Raw genomic sequence first — 19,530 nt, 5'->3', positions numbered from 1 at the left:
AGAAAGAAAAGGAGAAGTTGAGTGTGGTGTTTTAGGCGTGTGTTTGTAGCTTTACTGGGCTGGGAATGTGGCTCAGAAAGGTCTCTAGCATTCCTCTAGGGGCGGGCTGCTTAGAGGCAGAATGTCAGCTAATGTCATTCATTTAGAGTTCCCTCTCACAACAAAACAAACAGTTGGACTTAATTCCACCTATTTGTATTTTACAGAATTTTTTTGTTCATTTAGTAATGTGAGTGATTTAATACGCTATAGTTTCAATATGTATTATCCCTTTAAGTTACTTTTCGATGATATATTCACTTATTTTATATGCACTGGTTTTGCTTATATGCATGTCTGTGTGAGGGGGTCAGATTCCCTGGAACTGGAGTTACAGACAGTTGTGAGCCACCATGTGGGTGCTGAGAATTGAACCTGGGTCCTCTGGAAGAGCAGCAAGTGCTCTTAACCACTAAGCCATCTCTTCAGCCTTCCCTTTAAATTACTAATGAGGTATTTTACGTTTTGTTTTTATATAAAATTTCAAACTTCAGTGTTATTTTACACTTACTAGACCAATCAGTTTCCATCAGTTTCCATCGCTAAGTAGCTGCTGAAGGACACAGGAGTAAGAGGCTCTAGTTAGGGCAGAATGTCTTGGCAGAACACTGGGGAAGTGTACAGTCTCAAAGCCGCCAACATGGTTTGAATGTTTGAATCTGTTCTTCTCTTGTAGGCTCTGGGTGCTCTAGGATGGAACAGCTGTGCAGAGGGTGAGGATCCAACCCTGGGACCACATCATTTGCTTTCTTCCTTAGCAACTGGTGGCTTGAACAAACACTAGCCTGGGTGAGGATGTCTGTGGACAACTGGCTACTGCACCCCCTCTGGGGACAGACCTTTCTCCTCCTCCTGTCTGTGGCTGTGGCTCAGGCCCACTGGCCCAGTGAACCCTCAGAGGCTGTGAGGGACTGGAAGAACCAGCTTGAGGCGTCCATGCACTCAGTTCTCTCCGACTTCCAGGAGGCTGTTCCCACCGTGGTTGGCATTCCAGACGGTACGGCTGTTGTCGGGCGCTCATTTCGAGTGAGCATTCCAACGGATTTAATTGCCTCCAGTGGGGAGATCATCAAGGTGAGACTGCATGCAAGCACAGCTGAGGAAGGAAGAGGCCCCCTCTTCCACTTAGTTCTGATACTCGATGCCTTTTCCTCTTTTGTTGTATCTTACTGATTTATCTATTGAGACTGGGCTGGCTCGAGCACTCACATGTATGTATGAATACCACATGTGTGCCTGCCACCTGCAGAGATCAGAAGCTGTCAGACTCACTGAGCCGTGACTCCCACCTGAGCCATTCCTCCTTTAAGGCCCAGGCTGGGAAAGCTCCCAGCAACAGCTTTTTCTTTCTTTTTTAAATTGTGTGTGCCACTGAAGTCAGAAGAGGATGTGCATTCCTTGGAACTGGGGTTACACATGGTTGTGAGCTCTCATTTGGGTGCTGAGAACCAAGCCCTCTAGAAGAGCACCCAGTGCTCTTCACCACTGAGCCGTCTCCAGCCACAGCCCAGCAGCACTTCCACTTTCGGCTCTCAGTTGAAACTTTCACAAAGTCTGGTGTGGCCTTTCTGACATACAAACCCAGCCTTCTAGGTTGAACAGCCGCAGATTCCATGCCAGTCTTACCTGGAAGAGGTGAATCTGTTGCTCCTTTCCTTTTAGTGTGGGTGAGCTTTTCCCTCTGGACTCCATTCTCTGTAAATCATAGTCTGTTTGCAGGGTGGCCTTACTTCGGAAGACCCTAGCTCATAGAGCAGGTGAATTCTATAGATCAATATCAGTTTCGATCTCTCTGTCTCTGTTGTTGTTTGTTTTTGAGACAGGGTCTCACCATGTAGCTCTGGCTGTCCTGGAAGTTGCTTTGTAGACCAGGCTGGCCTTGAACTCGAGAGATTCCCTTGCTTCTGCCTCCTGATGGCTGGGATTAAAGACGTGCACCGCCAGCACCAGCCCATAGAACTCTTCTACTCCAGCAGGCAGATGCTAATCTATTAGTTAAAGACTGGTAGCTCGAAGGATATGTTGCTTGCCTGATTTTATATGACCCTTTGAGTGTCCTGACTCTGCATTGGTTGCCTTTGTTCCGGTGGTTATTGGAATGTTTTACATGGGTTAATTTTGACCAGAAGTATCTTGAATTGATACAGTGACTTAGATATTTGTAGTATCTGGCAGAGACATATAATGAATGGGCTTACCAGGAGCATAAAGAGCTTTTACTGGGAAAACAGGATTTATCTGAACATATTTATCTGTGGAGAACAAACAGTTTAGTAGCTGATGAGCCTTTGGGAGAGCAGATGAAGTACTGGGGTGTAGTTCAGCAGCAGAGGGCTTGCCCAGCACACTGGACTAAGATTCCATTCTGTAGCCACCCTGCTCCTCAGAACCAGGGCTGTGTGGACTGAGGGTTTGGAAAGGTAATGCATGACCTGATTCTGGGAGCTTCGCTTTGCTTTTCTCGCCTGTGAAAATAAGCTTAAAGAGGATTTACTTACTTATCTTGAGACAGAGTCTTCGCTGGCTTCTGAACTATGATCTTCCTACCTCTTCTGCTGTGTGGTGGGATTACAGGTGTGTGCCGCCGACCTGAATGAAAAGTCAGTGGTAAAGCAGCAACCGAAGGGCTGGAGAGAGAGAAGGCTCAGGAGTTAAACACTTGTTCAGAGGACCTGGGTTAAATTCTTAGCACATACCTGGTGGCTCACAACCACTCATAACTTCAGGTTTCAAATACTTCCTCTGCCCTTTGAGGGCACAAAGGATGCATGTGGGACACAGACATATATGCCAGCAAAACAATCATACACATGAAATAAAGTAAATACATCTAAAACCAAAATTTTAAAAAAGTTACATACACTTGCAAAGTATGTGAGAGACAAAGGAAAAGTTTTTGTGGCTTCCACCATTTTCTATGCTTATTAAGAGGTGGATGTACTACATATACAGATATTTTAGACTGACCCAAGATTTGTAGGTGTTTGTGTGTGTGTGTGAGTGAGTGCCAGCTGTGTATGATTCTGCAGGATGCAAAAGAGGGCACTGGATCTGTAACAGCTGGAGACACAAGTGGCCCTGAACCACTCAGCATGGGTGCTGGGCACTGAACTTTGGGCCTTGTAAGAATTGTAGCCTTTTTTCCTTTTCTTTTCTCCCTTTTTTTCCTTTTTTGAATTGTAAAATAATTACAATGTTTCTCCCTTCTTTTGTCTTCCCTCCAAACCCTCTCATATACCCCTCTTTAGACTTTTGGAAATTCGTGGCTTCTTTTTTCACTCATTCATATATATGTGTGTGTGTATATATATACTCATATATATATTCATATATATATATATTTGTAAATACCACCTGCTCGGTCTGTATAATGTTACTTGTATGAGTGTTTTCAGGGCTGACCATTTGGTACTGGGTAACCAATCATCATGCTCGCCCTGGGGAAGGGCACCTCTCCTGCTCTCAGCGTTCTCAGGTACCCACAGTTGTCTGTGTAGGGTTGAGACCTCCTGGCCTTTCTCCATCCACTTTTGGGATGTCCATGGGTTTTATCCTTGTTACAGCTCACATTTGGGCAGTTATATTGGTAAGACCTATGGGTGTTTTATTTTGTTTTGTTTTTGAAATAGGCTTTCACTATGTAGCACTGGCTGGAGTGGATCTTACTATGTAGACAGACTATCCTTGAATTCACAGAGATCTACCTCTGGCTCCCAAGTGCTGGGAAGAAGAAAGTATTCTTAGCTGATAAACCATTTCTCCAGCCTTTACTGTTTAATTACATTTATTTGGGTGTGGGTGTGGTGAGGGGAGTGTGTCTTGGATCTTGTGTGGAAATTAGAGGAGTTGGTTCTCTCCTTTGATGTGGGTCCTGGGATCAGCTCATGTCTTAGTGTCAAGTCTAACAACTCCAAACACTGAGCCATCTTCTGGTCCTGGTTGTATTTTTAACGTTTTCTTAATTTGCTGCAGCTTGAGTTCTATCCCATGATTTTTTTTTTAATTTTTTTTTTTTATTATTTGTTTATTGTATTTTGGGTGCACTGTAACTGTCTTCAGAGACACCAGAAGAGGGCACCAAATCCCACTTCAGATGGTTGTGAGCCACCATGTGGTTGCTGGGAATTGAACTCAGGACCTCTGGAAGAACAATCAGTGCTCTTAACACTGAGCCATCTCTCCAGCCCTTATCCCATGATTTTTAATACTTACTATGACTGTACCTGTCAGTGGCTGTCCAGTGTTATGTTTCTTTCCTGTCTTTGAAATGGTGTCTCACTGTGTTCACAGAGATCTGCTTGCCAGTGTCTTCCCATTAAAGTGGTGTGGCACCGTACCTGACATAAGGAGCATTTTAGGTCAAATATGTCAGCACATGTTTATAATCCTAGTCCTGGAGACGTGGAGGCAGGAAGATTAGGAGTTCAAGGCCATCCTAGGCTGGCATAGTCAGTTTGAGACCAGGTTGAACACATGAGACTCTGTCTGAAACAAGCAAACAAGCAACAACAGAAAGAGTACTTTAGATGTTATCACCAGGATTTCTGTTTAGGATAGTCTCCAAGTCAGAGCTGACACCTTCGTGCCTGTCACCCTCTGTCCAAGCCGTTCCTTGTTCCTTCTCAGGAAGCTCTTTATCTATGTTCTTGACTCACTCAGTCTTTTTCATACTAAAGTAAGAGACATTTTGTCATTTTGAATCTACCCAGTATCCTGTTACTGATCGGCATTTAGATCTAGGCCCTGAACTCTGTCCCCAGCTCTCCTTTCTCTCCCCATTGCTCTTTGTCTCTTACCCTCTCTTCGTCCGCCCCTTTCTGTTCTGGTTACTCCTCTCTCAGGGCTATGTCAGCCTGTTGGCTCTATTCTCCTTTCCTTCTGCCCTTTTTCTTAGTATTGTCATCTCTCAGATTCAGTTTGAACATCCTTTGAGCTATTAGAGTCCTGTTCTCCATCTAGTGAAAGCAGCCTTCCCACAAACCCTGTTACCTTCTTAAATGCCTGTCCTGGTCTCCCGCCATAGTGCTTGCCTATAAACCCAGTATTCTAGGAGGCTGAGATGGTTGAAGGCCAGCCTAGGTTACAGAGTAAGACTTTGTCTATAAAACAGAAACAAACAAACCCTCAGTAATAAATACATGCTTGAAATTCTTGCTTTATGTTACTTTGTATGTTGTCTCCTGTTACCCAGTAGACCTTCAAATGATTCTAAGCAGGCAGAGTGAATAAAGATTCCTTTCCACCTCAAACTTGGTTTGAATTCTCAAAACCTCTGTACATTGGTGTTGGGTCTGGGTCGTAGTCTGTCATGGAGAGTCTCCGGCTGCAGGTCCTCCTATGTGCCCAGCCTGTACCTTGGAGAGCCAGCAGCAACGGGTAATTGGGGAAGAGTTGGTGTCAGGTAGGAGGGAGCAAGCCTAAAATTTTAACATGCAGGAGGATTTCTTTCAGTTTGAGCTCAGTTTCAGCTGCAGAGTGAGGCCCTGTCTGGAAAAATAAAACAAAAAAGGCAAGAAACACTTCATATCACCTGAAAGAGTGATATATATATTGATAAGATGTCCCTGCAGAGCCCTCTCAGAGCTCTCACTTTGGCACAGCCTGTGGACGTGGCTTTTTTTCACCCCTGCTTTGTTCAGCCTCTTTGCTTTCAGACAATGTGGACTTTTCCTCAGCCCAAGCTGTCGGCTGGCTGGGAGCAGCCCTTGCTGGGACTCTGCTCAGCCGCTGGCATGGGCTGCCTAATTGTTTCCCTGAGAACAATGGCTACTCTCTGTAGTCAGGAAGAGGGGTTCATGAAAGGGGCTTTTTTGGGGGGGGGGATGCTTGAGAGCTTTGTGGCACTGCAGCCTGCGTGAGATGAACTACAGTTTCTTCCTGCCTCGAGTGGGTGTTCCCTGGTTCTGAATGGACCCCTTGTGAGCATGGCACACCGGGAAGTGTGGGTTGCCAAAGGAAAGCGTCCTTGGGAGTGGGCTGTCAGAATGGTATTTGTCCAGACTCATCAACTTAAATACTTATTGAAAATAGAGGCTTCCCTGTTTTATTTTTTTATTTTATTACTGGCAAGAGCTGAGAAATAAAATGATAAAGTAAAAATAGATGCCAAGACTTAGGGAGAAGGATTGACTGTGAGAACTCTTTGAGTGGCTATAACTGTGTTTAGCTGCTCTTTTGGGGAGATTTTTCTTCTGAATATATATGTTCATGCTTGAATGTGACTGGCATGTGTGCAGTCACCTGCAGAGGCCAGAAGAAGACATCAGATTTTCCGAAACTGGAGTTATAAGGCAGTTGTACTCTTAACCACTGAGCCATCTCTCCAGTCCCAAAGATTAATTTTTAGGGGAGGATAGTTAACATCAGATAAAGTACTTCACAGCTCAGATCAGAAGGGTACTGGCTGGCCTGGAATGTGGTCCCGTGGTCCAGGCCTTTGAGAGAGGAACCAAGTATAGTTCTGACATTGATATATCTGGATGTGGGATGAGTGATTCTCCCTTGCAGTTCTGGCTGTTTTACTTGGCATGATGTCTGGCCTTCTAGCCTCAAGCTAGACCTGTGTTCTCTCTCTGAATGTAGCTCTGCTTTGTGACTGCCACACTTACCATTTGCAGAAGGCCACAGGATAGAAAACAAAGGGTTATGACTGCTTCATTTGGGAGTGCTTCAGAGGGTTTCCTGTGGCTCCTGCAGCCAACCTTCTACGTAACCTTGCAGGTTGGCCTAGCCAGGGGAGAGAGCTGAAGGTTAAGGGCCAGTGACAAGGTCTGAGGAAAGGTTTTAGGCACTTTACCTGAACAGGTGGTATAGGTTTTAATAGGGACCATGGAAAGAGGGACCCTAGCATATCTGTAAGTGGATACAGGAATAGGCCCAGGGCTTGATGAGTACAGAGGTACTTGTTGGAAGATGCTATCATAGAGATGCAAAGGACCCACCAGAAGGTTTGTAATATGAGGGAATTGATTTTGCAGGCCACTGTCAGCAGTACAAGTGCTTGTTTATGGAGTCTCATTTCCCTGCACTTCCTGCGTAGATGTATCTTGCAGGCCTGAATGGCAGCACTTACAGTTTTTTGGTTCATAAGCTCATTAAAATTAATTCAGTCATAGTTTTGTCCTTTTGGCTATATTTACTGCCTTGTTGAAACTGTGAATGAAATCTTTTTTGATGAAGAATAAGTAATGGAAACTCCTACTCAATTGCTCTTTCTCCATGCCTTGAAGGGTACTGGTTTAGAGTAGAGCCTTTGGTTGTATTTCCTGGCATATAATGCATATGGGTACTTCTCTGCTACAGCCCCCTGCCAATCTGGCCACAAACTTTTCCATCTTCCGAGTTCTGTGTAAGAAGGCCTAAGTACAGAATACGGAATCAGTGCCTTAGAGCTGAAATCACTAGTCATCTAACCTTTTAGGCTAAAGGGGATTGGGTTGGTTGTTGTTGACAGGGTTTCTCTGTGTATCCCTGGATGTCCTTAAAATTCATTTCGTAGACCAGGCTGACCTTGTTTCTAGTGCTGCCATTGAAGGCATGTACCACCATACTTAGCTGGGGATCAGAATTTTAAATCTGGCATTTAAAGTCTCTGATAGAAGATGTCTTGTGTACAAACCTGAGGTTTGAACTGGAGTCTCCTCCAAACATTCTGGCTTTTGATGGGAAGGAGACCTAGGCAGCCACTGGGATGCCCAGAGGCATGACATTAACCCCTTTGCCATAGGACCTATGTTAAGCTGTGGCCTTAAACTAAAAATAATCCCTGAGCTAGTGTTGAAAATTTCCTCCTGTTGTCTATTGTGTCTCTGGACCAGGGGGCTGAAAACACTTTCAGTCAGAGCAGAGAATGCCCGACCTCCCCCCCCCCCTTGCCCCACCCCCCTGTCTCTGTCTCTGTCTCTCTCTGTCTGTCTGTCTGTCTGTCTGTCTGTCTCTCTGTCTGTCTGTCTGTCTCTCTCTCTCTCTCTCTCTCTCTCCATGGTTTTAAGGCGTTTATTGTAGAAGGGTAGGGAGAGGAGAAGAGTAGAGAAGTAAAAGTGGGGAGGGGGAGCAAGAGGGCAAGAGAGTAAGAGAGCGCGTGACCTTTCTTGAATCAGGGGCAGGAGTTTGTATTTCACAAAGGTGAGAGGAGCTGAACATGTCAGCCAATAGAAATTCCTTGTGTATGTCACTGAGGGAGAGGACTCGAACACTGAGTTCATCCCTGAGACAGACACCTGTGGTCGACATTGTTCTAGAATAATTTTAGTTGCCCTACTCTGAGGACCGTAGTTGTTGGGGTTTGAGAAGTGGGATTCATTTAGACAGACATTACAACTAATTATTTTATAAGAAATGTGTACCTTATTAATCTTTATGCATTAAGTGATGATTGTAAAACAAGTCATTCGGGGTATGGACCTTCCTTCTCCCCAGACGTATGTGCGCTTGCGTTTGTGTGCGGCAAGGTACTAAGCTGGGCCTATGACTTGAGCAGTGTGTGTCTGCCAAGAGTAATAGAGGGGACTGGAAAGAGTGTTTCAGGCTGGAATAAAGTAAGCTGACAAGGAGGGTGTATTACTCGTAGAAAAGTCCACAAGAATCTTTGATTTTTAATTTACATGTTTTTACTGGTCGTGTTTGTTTGTTTGTTTGCTTTTACCTCTGTGTGTGTGTGTGTGTGTGTGTGTGTGTGTGTGTGTATAAATTATATGTAAGTACACTGTAGTTGTCTTCAGACACCCCAGAAGAGGGCATCAGATCTAATAACGGGTGGTTGTGATTCACTGTGTGGTTGCTGGGATTTGAACTCAGTATCTTTGGAAGAGCAGTCAGTGCTTTTAACCGCTGAGCCATCTTTCCAGCCCGCTGGTTTTATTTTTTAAGATTTACTTTTTTATATATGTATCAGTGTGTTTGCCTGCATGAGTCTATGTGCTCATGTGTACAGTTGCTAGAGGAGGCCAGAGGAGGTTAGGAGCTCCAGAAGCTGCAGCTACAGCTACCCAGTGTGGGTGCTAGGAACCAATCCCAGTCCTCTTAACTGCTGAGCCATCTCTCTAGCTTTGCTTGGTTGTTTTTAGAGACAGGGTCTCAACCTGTACCCCAGACTGGCCTTCAACTCATCTCTCCTTAGATCTGCCTCTTGAGTTCTGGGATTACCCGTGAGCATGATGCCCAGTCAAAGTCCGTATGTCCTTAAGGACCGTGACATCCTAGTGTGTGTTAGTGTGTCCCAGTGCTGTGTGGCATGTGACAGGATGTCATGTGATAGGGCACTACTGCTTTCCTTAGGAGGTGATGAGTTGGATTTCCCAGCAGGAATTGTAAATCATTCCTCTAGCTTATCACACACCTCAGGTTAGAGCTTGGTTTATTATGGTGATCATTTTAGGCCAGGCCATGATGGTAACATTTATAACTCACACTTTTGTCTCTTCTAGGTGTCTGCAGCAGGGAAGGAGGCCTTACCGTCTTGGCTACACTGGGACCCACACAGTCATATTTTGGAAGGCCTTCCTCTTGACACTGATAAAGGTGTGCATTACATCTCAGTGAGTGCTGCACGCCTGGGAGCCAATGGAAGCCACGTCCCCCAGACTTCCAGTGTGTTCTCTATCGAGGTCTACCCTGAAGACCACAATGAGCCACAGTCTGTACGGGCAGCCTCATCAGACCCTGGTGAGGTAGTGCCATCTGCCTGTGCTGCTGATGAGCCAGTGACTGTCCTTACAGTGATTCTGGATGCTGACCTCACCAAGATGACCCCAAAGCAAAGGATCGATCTGTTGAACAGAATGCAGAGCTTCTCAGAAGTAGAACTTCACAACATGAAGTTGGTGCCTGTAGTGAATAATAGACTATTTGACATGTCGGCCTTCATGGCTGGCCCAGGAAATGCAAAGAAAGTGGTAGAGAATGGGGCTCTCCTGTCCTGGAAACTAGGCTGCTCCTTGAACCAGAATAGCGTCCCTGACATCCGTGGTGTAGAAACCCCTGCTAGGGAGGGTGCTATGTCTGCCCAACTTGGTTATCCTGTGGTGGGTTGGCACATTGCCAATAAGAAGCCCACTCTCCCCAAACGACTCCGGAGGCAGATCCACGCCACACCTACACCTGTTACTGCCATTGGACCCCCAACCACGGCCATTCAGGAGCCACCATCGCGGATAGTGCCTACGCCTACATCTCCAGCCATTGCACCTCCAACAGAGACCATGGCTCCTCCTGTCAGGGATCCTGTTCCAGGGAAGCCCACGGTCACCATTCGGACGCGAGGTGCCATTATTCAGACCCCAACTCTGGGCCCTATCCAGCCTACTCGGGTGTCAGAAGCTGGTACCACGGTTCCTGGCCAGATTCGCCCAACACTGACAATTCCTGGCTATGTAGAGCCCACAGCCGTTATTACTCCTCCAACAACTACCACAAAGAAGCCACGAGTGTCCACGCCAAAGCCAGCAACGCCTTCAACTGATTCGTCAACTACCACAACTCGGAGGCCAACCAAAAAACCACGGACACCCCGACCAGTGCCCCGAGTCACCACCAAAGCACCCATCACCAGGTTGGAGACAGCTTCCCCACCCACTCGAATCCGTACTACCACCAGTGGAGTGCCCCGTGGGGGAGAACCTAACCAGCGGCCAGAGCTCAAGAATCACATTGACAGGGTAGATGCCTGGGTGGGAACCTATTTTGAGGTAAAGATTCCATCAGACACCTTCTATGACAATGAGGATACCACTACCGACAAGCTCAAGCTGACCCTGAAGCTTCGAGAGCAGCAGTTAGTAGGTGAGAAATCGTGGGTTCAGTTTAACAGCAACAGCCAGCTCATGTATGGCCTGCCTGACAGCAGCCATGTGGGAAAACATGAGTATTTTATGCATGCCACAGACAAAGGGGGCCTCTCCGCTGTGGATGCCTTCGAGATCCATGTTCACAAGCGCCCACAAGGGGACAAGGCTCCTGCACGGTTCAAGGCCAGGCTTGCAGGGGATCCAGCACCGGTGGTGAATGACATTCACAAGAAAATTGCTTTGGTAAAGAAGCTAGCTTTTGCTTTTGGGGATCGAAACTGCAGCTCCATCACCCTTCAGAACATCACTCGGGGCTCTATCGTGGTGGAATGGACCAACAACACTCTGCCCCTGGAGCCCTGCCCCAAGGAGCAGATCATAGGGCTGAGCCGCAGGATTGCTGATGAAAATGGGAAGCCTCGTCCTGCCTTCTCCAATGCTCTGGAGCCTGACTTTAAGGCTCTGAGTATTGCTGTGACGGGCTCTGGCAGTTGTCGGCACCTCCAGTTTATCCCTGTGGCACCACCCTCTCCTGGAAGCTCAGCTGCACCAGCCACAGAGGTTCCAGACAGGGACCCCGAGAAGAGCAGTGAGGACGATGTTTACCTGCACACCGTTATCCCAGCCGTGGTGGTCGCGGCCATCCTGCTCATTGCTGGAATCATTGCTATGATCTGCTATCGCAAGAAGAGGAAGGGCAAGCTGACCCTTGAGGACCAGGCCACCTTTATTAAGAAGGGGGTGCCTATCATCTTTGCGGATGAGCTGGATGACTCTAAGCCCCCGCCCTCTTCCAGCATGCCGCTCATCTTGCAGGAAGAGAAGGCTCCCCTCCCACCTCCTGAGTACCCCAACCAGAGTATGCCCGAGACCACTCCTCTGAACCAGGACACTGTGGGAGAGTACACACCCCTGCGGGATGAGGATCCTAACGCACCTCCCTATCAGCCACCCCCACCCTTCACGGCTCCCATGGAGGGCAAGGGCTCCCGTCCCAAGAACATGACCCCATACCGATCACCCCCTCCGTATGTTCCCCCTTAACCCACAAGCGCCTGGGTGGAGGCAGGGGTAGGGCAGGGGCCTGGAGACAACTTGGTGTTGTCTGTAGAGACCGGTGGCCCACAGGCCATTGCCCACTGGTCCCCAACACCTGACCTAGCACACACTGACAACAGGGCCTGGACAAGCCCGCCCTCTCTGGTCCTCCCAAACCCCAAAGCTGCTGGAGAGACTTTGGGGGACTTTTTTATTTTCATTTTTTGCCTAACAGCTTTTTGTTTGTTCATAGAAAAGTCTTCGCTGCGTTTTTTGATGGCTCTGAAGCACTGTTTGAGTAGAGGTAGAAGGAGGGAGCGAGGAACCGTGAATGAACTCGCAGGCAGTGCTGGGCGGCCCCAGCTCTCTGCATTTTGCCTTTAACACTAACTGTACTGTTTTTTCTATTCACGTGTGTCTAGCTGCAGGATGTAACATGGAAAACAGTAGCTAAAGATTACATTCAAAGGACTTTCAGAAATTAAGGTTAAGTTTTTACATTTAATCTGCTGTTTACCTAAACTTGTACGTATAATTTTTGGGTGGGTATGGGAAATTGCTTTGCTAAAAATAAGATCCCAGGGTGTTTCAAACTTAGAGAAGACCAAGGGACAGTATTTTTTATCAAAGGAATCCTATTTTTTCACACTATGTCAACTTGGTTGCTCTGATATCCCAGAGCCTGACTGAGGGCCTCCTGGTCCTGGCTCGGGTGCCAGGGCCCTGGTGCTGGGTTCGCTCTCCCGCTGTTGCCAGGGGCTGGAAGCTGGAGGGGCCTCTTGGGCCATGGACATCCTGACCTCTACCCCATGCACGCTAGTGGCCTACCACCAAGGGGGTCTTCATTTCTGTGGGAAAGGGACTCCAAAAGGCATTGGTGGCTATGGCCTCCAACCTAGGTGCTCCAAGGTGGGCCAGCTGCTCGTAGGGGCACCTGGGAAGGTCGAAGGACTCCACCTCATCAACCTTTCTTTTCCCTTCTCTGTGGTTTGGTTTGGTTTGGTTCTGTTCTTTCCCTTCCCTCTTAAAAGGAATATCACGGTCTTTGAAACACTCAGTGGGGGACATTTTGGTGAAGATGCAATATTTTTATGTCATGTGATGCTCTTTCCTCACTTGACCTTGGCCACTTTGTCCCAACAGTCCACAGCCCTACCCCATATACCCTGCCCCTCTTCTCTGGCGCTCCAGTCCTGGGCCGTGGGCCTGTGGCTGGGGAGGAGTGCCAGCAATAGTTCATAGTAAAAGTCTGTGGGCTCTCAAAGCTAATTTTTTACTAAAGTTTTTATACAGCCTCAAATTGTTTTATTAAAAAAAAAAAGATTAAAAAATGGTGATGCTTAGCAGCAGTTTGTATAAGCTCCTAGTGTCAACTCCATGGGACTGATGGCTTTGCTCATTTGGACCCTCCCCTCCTTCTTTTCCTAATGGGTTAAATTCTGGATTACATAGAGGCTTCCTTTGCCTTTTTTAGCAGAACATCGTCCATCTGTCTGCATCTCTGTCCCATGACTCAGGGGCACCCACTCTGCTTTGATTCTCCTCCTTTGGAAGAAACCATTTTGAGCATGCCTTTTCTTGATGTCTGAGTTATTTCGGGTACCTTTTAGGGAGGAATGCCTTTTGCAATAATGTATCCCTTCCCTGATGGAGGGTGGGTGGGTGGACCCAGGCTCCCTTTGCACACGGAGCAGTACCTTCTAAGCCATATCGACTGTTGAGCAGAGGGTGTGCTGTCTCAGGAAGGAAAGGCCAGTAGTTCAGAAGGGTTGCTTCCAAATGGTGGTTCTTCTGCTTTCTCCACAAGGCCTACCCTTCCTGCTCAGCCCCCAGGAGGGTTCTTTGTAGTGAGCACTCCCCATGCGGGAGTCTGCCGATGAGTGCTTCATGGATGGCTGGTGACTGGGCCTTGTGCTCCCAAGCTCTGGTCCGAGCTGGAGTTTCCCTGATGTCCCAGAGTCAAGAGCAGGGATCTGATCCGATGAAATTATTTCTGGTGACCTCATCAAAAATAAATAAATAAATAAACAAATAAACAAATCCCAGTATTCCAGGTGAGGGCTTTGGGAAGCCCTCCAGATAACTCTTGTTGCTCTTAGCAACCCCACCATTGGGCATTGCCATGTAGAGAGGAGGCAGGCCCAAAGTGGCCTGTTGTCATAGCAACTGGAGGCAGTGGGGCAGTGAACAGAATAACAACAGCAACAATGCCTTTGCAGGCAGCCCCCTCCCTGAGCCGGCGATGGCCATCAGACTCTGAGACAGAGAGCCAATCTCACATTCAAGTGTTCACCAACCACTGACGTGTTTTTATTTCCTTCTATATGATTTTAAGATGTGTTTTCTGCATTCTGTATAGAAACATATCAAACTAAATAAAAGCAGTGTCTTTATTACAATGTCATTGCCTCTGACTGTCTATTTACCTGGGATCTTCTGGTTCCTGGGCGTGAATGGTGGGAGAGGATCAATCATGGTAGAGAAGGGCAGCTCAGGGAACCTCTGCAGAAGCTGCCATTTCTGTGCCGCCGGGACCTCTGCCAATACGCAAGCTGCTTCTAGTGCTCCTTCTGCCTTTAGTCAAGACTAACTTTAGTCCTCAGTTTCCTCATTTGCCAAGGTAGGGTATAACTGGGAGTCTAGTGGATGGGGTGGAGCGTGATGGGAGATGTGCCTCAGAAGAGGCAGCCTCTCTGAAGGCTGGGGTGGAGCTATGCTGATGGAAACTCTACTGTGGCTTTTATCGTCTTTTGTCCAAAAATACCTATGGGCTTGGGATTGGCTGGTAACCTTAGCGAGCGGTTTCTAACCAGGGTGCTTTGTGCTTGAGCTTCCAGATTCTGGGTGGCCAGCCCTAAGGTGGTGCCTGTCAGGATGTAGACGGGCCTAGGTAGAATGAGCGTACTCCATATCTAGGAAAGGACAGGTGTTCTCCTGGGACAATGCTCATACAGGAAGTAGAGATGCAGCAGTTGTTGCCAGAGGGCCAGTGGTTACAGAAAAAAACGGTGCCTCTTCTGGTTTGTCTCTGCTTCTACCAGCTCACCATGAGTCTTTGCACCCCACTTTTCCTGATGGTCCAAAAGTGTTTGCAGTTAGGATATAAATGTGTAGCACCTTGAAAATGCCAAGGCAAAACCAGCCTAGGCACAAGGGCAGACATGGTGGGGCACACCAATAACTCAAGTTCTTGGGAAGTGGAGCGAAGAGGATCAGGAGTTCAAGGACAGAGTAAGCTACTTAGTAAGTTTCACCTGGGACTCATGAGACCTTGTCCAAAGATACCACATCAGGAAAGACTCCTGACAAGTGTTCAAAGGCACATGCCTCACGGAGCCTTCTAAGCATTGCAGCAGGAACCCCGTAGATGACCCCACAATTGCTCTCAGTTAAGCTGACCCTCAGAAAGCTCAGCTTAAGATGAAACTGAGGATGATCGAGAAGCTACAGGCTGCACGGGGCTCCAGCTGCTTCCTGTCTTCTTTGCAGGAGGTGAGTTGCTGTTGAGCCTGGTAGATGGCCTGCTCCCCAGCCCTCAGGCCAAGTTCCTATGATCTTGTCTTGGTGGAAGTGAGTCTGCCTATGAACAGAAGGTGATAGGAGGGCAGGGGGCAGGCAGAAGGGTACTAAGAGGAACCTGTTTTTCTACTTGATTTGACGCAGGGCTACTTCCTGGGATCCCTCCAGCAAGGCTCTCCAGTCTGTTATTGAGGTTAGGACAGTGCTGTCTCCAAGGGGCTCCAAGATACCCAGTGAACTGGGGCATGGAGTTGAGATAATGGATTATAGTCAAGAGTCGGCCCTCAAGAGAGGTAGAGAGAAAAGCAGAGGATCTGAATTCTTAGCAATCTTGTGTAGACACTTCCGTGAGAGCCAAGCTCTCTGGATCAATCATGGGCGAGACAAGGCTGTTGGCTAGAGGACCTAGTGTGTTTATGAACGGTGACTCGCCTGGCTTCTAGACTATTGCTAAGATGTAGCTTCTAGCTTCTTTTTCTATGCTCCTGCCAAACGAGCCGCTAGGAGGAGCTCTTCCCTGGTTTCTTTACAATACGCAAGGTCTATTCTCAAATACCGGTCCTTCAAAGCTAAATTTTAGTTTCAGTATTGCTGTCTTAAAAATCCATATCAGAGGCCGGGCGGTGGTGGCACACGCCTTTAATCCCAGCACTCGAGAGGCAGAGGCAGGTGGATTTCTGAGTTCGAGGCCAGCCTGGTCTATGGAGTCAGTTCCAGGACAGCCAGGACTACAGAGAGAAACCCTGTCTCAAAAAAACAAAAAACAAAAAACAAAAAAAAAAAAAACAAAACCCAAAAAACCAAAACCAAAACAAAACAAATCCCTATCAGTCTAGCACAGTAGCACACGCCTGTAATCCTGGCGTGTGTGAAGCAGAGGCATTAGAGGAGTTGAAGACAGTCTTGGCTACATAAAAAAATCTGAGATCAGTCTTGGCTACATGAGACTGTCTTAAAACAAAAAGCCTGCAGTGGCACACACTGTAATCCAGCATTCAGGAGCCAGAGGTTTATGAACCTCTCTGAGTTTGAGGCCAGCTTTGTCTGCATGGTGAGTTCCACTCCAGCCAAGACTACTTAGCAAGATCTTGTCTCAAAAAAGGGGAGATGGCGCCAGGCATGGTGGTGCACACCTTTAATCCTAACACTTGGGAGGCAGAGGCAGGCGGATTTCTGAGTTCAAGGCCAGCCTGGTCTACAAAGTGAGTTCCAGGACAGCCAGGGCTATACAGAGAAATCCTGTCTCAAAACCATCCCCGCCCCCCAAAAAGAGGAGGTGGGGAGCAGGAGAGATGAAATGCTCTCCAGTTCAGAGCACTTGCTATTTGTTAGTCCTGAGGACCCAAGTTCAGTGGCTAACACCCACATCTGGTGTCTCAGCCTCCTGGATGCCCTCTTCTGGTCTTTGTGGGGACCCACACCCAGGACATACATTTAACATAGATACACTTACACATAAATAAAAACAGATCTTTAAAAGTGAAAAGGAAAATGAAAGGGAAAAGATAATCGGTGTGGTAGCACTTGCTGTTAACCCCAGCATTTTGGGAGGAAGGTAGATCTCTTTGAGTTCCAGGTCAGCTAGGATTACACAGTGAGGTCCTATCTTGAAAATAAGAAAAAAAGAAAGAAAAGTTATTTATTTTACTCACTTTCTATAAATTACTGTCTTTGATGCACGATGGCTAAGGCAGAGAAGTTGGCCACATTTTTCCAAACTAGCGTAAGGCAAGTTCCATTCCTAGGTGTGACCCCAACACTATTATTTTGTTTGTATTGTAGAAGATCAAGGTGTTTTTTTTTCCAATTTTTATTAGGTATTTTCTTCATTTACATTTCAAATGCTATCCTGAAAGTCCCCCATACTCCCCCCACCCACCCACCCACTCCCACTTCTTGGCCCTGGTGTTCCCCTGTACTGGGGCATATAAAGTTTGCAAGACCAAGGAGCCTCTCTTCCCAATAAAGACCAACATTTTAAATAAACCTCCTAATGAGGGATGGATTTACCACTTCTTTATGAGGACTCTAGAAGATGCAGAGGAGACAGTAGTTTAAAGGAGGGGTGCCCATCTGCTGGGAATTCCAGTGGTAGGAGCAACAGTTGACACCTACTTTGCTGAAGATGACTCGAATTTCATCTGAGACCACGTCTCTTGGGGGTTCTGTGAAGCCCAGATCTCTAGGCAGGTTCAGGACCAGAGCAAGGATTAGGTCTCAATTTGATAGTGGCTCCACAAGCACGCCAAGGAAGCCCCAGCTGACTAGCCCCAAAGGAGAACAATGTCTCCCGACTACCAGGAGATAGCGCTATAGGACTAAGAGGCCAGCAGTGGGCGGGGCTTGAAGAGGTGGGTTGTGGGTGGGAACAAGAATGCCGCAGGCATCAGAAAGTCGGGCTGTGTGCTGGAATGACTTAGGGAGGGAGGGGCTAAATTGCGCCAGCATAGCTGGGAAGGGAGGGGCCACCCGGATGTGGGCAGGACTGAAGCAGAGAGGCGGGCGGAGCGGTCCTCTAGTGGCGCTCAGGCTTCACTACCCTGCTGGGTTCTGAGAATGTGTCTGGTAATCCGAGGCTGTCATTCACATAATACATTCTCTCTCCTAAAAGGAAGCCTGCAGGGGAATGGGTGACGTTGAGGCCCTGGCTTTGCGCTGGCTTCTGCTCTGGGGTTTGAATTCTGCCTGCAAAGTTTGAATTCTGGTGTATTATATAGTCCTTAGGATTCTAACTACTCGTCCTAGCAAGATGGCTTAGTGTAAGGGCGGTTGCCTGAATTTGATCTCGTGATCCATATGTTGGAAAGAGAACTCTTGAAAGTTGGTTTCTGATTCAGATTACTAAACAAATAAACGTGGGTTGGGGAGACCCTCATCCTTTGCCAGCACAAAGTTCTCTCTTACTTTAAGACCTGTGCTCCATGGAGTCTAATTTCCACAATTTGGGTTTGTTGGATTTGTAGTCTCTCCTTCTTCGATCCTGAGAGCATCCGAGGCAGGGGATAGCCTGATAGGGTACTTCGGGATTTGGGAGCGTCTAGACTAGCAGTTAGGCACATCTGGTTGTTGGAGTCGTTTTAGTCTGTACTCCTGGGCAAAGAACATGACCCGAGAAACGAATGGGGATGGAGAATTGGTGGCTCATTCTCTTGTGGACCTGGGGCCTGAGTGCCCTGAAACGCCAGAGAATGCCTTTCCTCAGACTGTCCAGCTCCCGGCACACACTGGGAGAGCAGGTGATCGCTAGCTGGCCAAGAACGCTGTTGTTCTCTGTCTACAGGGTAGCTTAGTCTCAGGATATAGGGACAGATAAGTTTGGAGCCTACCACAATGGGGCAAGCTGAGGATAAGTCAGCCTTCCTACACAGTGACTTGAACTTAGTGCTCCAGGATCATGCCCCACTTCCCTTAGATACTAAGGGAACCTACGGTTAACAGTCTAAGGTTGAGAGCACACTTGGGGGTTGATCCTTTGGGGTCAAATGGCCTTTTCACAGAGGTTGCCTAAGACATTAGAAATCACAGATATTTACATTACACTTTACAACAGTGGCAAAATTACAGTAATGAAGTAGCAGCGAAAATAATTTTATGGTTGGGGGGTTACCACAACATGAGGAACTGTATCAAAGGGTCTCAGCTATGGGGAGGTTGAGAACCACTGTAAGTCTTAGAACGTCTTCTAAAGAAGGTCTTGGGAAAGAGAGGTGGAGCAAAGAGCTGGTCCAGTTAGTGTCAGAGGTGGGTGGACCTCTGAGGGAGTCTCTGAGAGGAAACTAGCTTTGTTTCAGATGCATTCATCCTCAGGGAGCCCAGGGTTGAGATGGGCAGGAACTGGCCATGGGGATTCTGATGTGGATGTAGACCTGCTGGATGCAGGAGCTCATGTCCTGTAGCATGTGTATGTGTGTGTGTGAGGGTGTATATGTACATGAGGGTGTGTATGTGTGTGAGTGTGTGTATGTAAGGATATGTGTGTGTGTGTGAGGGTGTGTATGTGTGTGAATGTGTGTAATGTGAGGGTGTATATGTGTGTGAGTGTGTGTATGTAAGGGTGTGTATGTGTGTGAATGTGAGTGTGTGTATGTGTGTGAGTGTGTGTATGTGTGTGAATGTGAGTGTGTGTATGTGTGTGAGTGTGTGTATGTGA

The 19,530-nt window shown here is 47.4% G+C and overlaps 1 protein-coding gene across 10 annotated transcripts in view; it reads left to right on the top strand.

The window, feature by feature from the left end:
- Positions 1 to 14,265, top strand: part of Dag1 (dystroglycan 1) — a 59,117-nt gene extending 44,852 nt beyond the window's left edge. For all 10 annotated transcript variants that reach the window (XM_030244041.1, NM_001276485.1, NM_001276486.1 and 7 more), the window contains 2 exons: positions 716 to 1,113; positions 9,465 to 14,265. In XM_030244041.1, the coding sequence (XP_030099901.1) occupies positions 835 to 1,113; positions 9,465 to 11,867 (2,682 nt within the window). In that variant the 5' untranslated portion in view covers positions 716 to 834 and the 3' untranslated portion in view covers positions 11,868 to 14,265. The remainder of the gene's footprint in view (positions 1 to 715; positions 1,114 to 9,464) is intronic.
- Positions 14,266 to 19,530: the final 5,265 nt, after the last annotated feature.

This window comes from Mus musculus, chromosome 9 (assembly GCF_000001635.26).
Source record: "Mus musculus strain C57BL/6J chromosome 9, GRCm38.p6 C57BL/6J".
NCBI classification, from domain to species: domain Eukaryota; kingdom Metazoa; phylum Chordata; class Mammalia; order Rodentia; family Muridae; genus Mus; species Mus musculus.
Note: the sequence above shows the minus strand (reverse complement) of the source record. Positions and strands in the feature narration are given on the sequence as shown.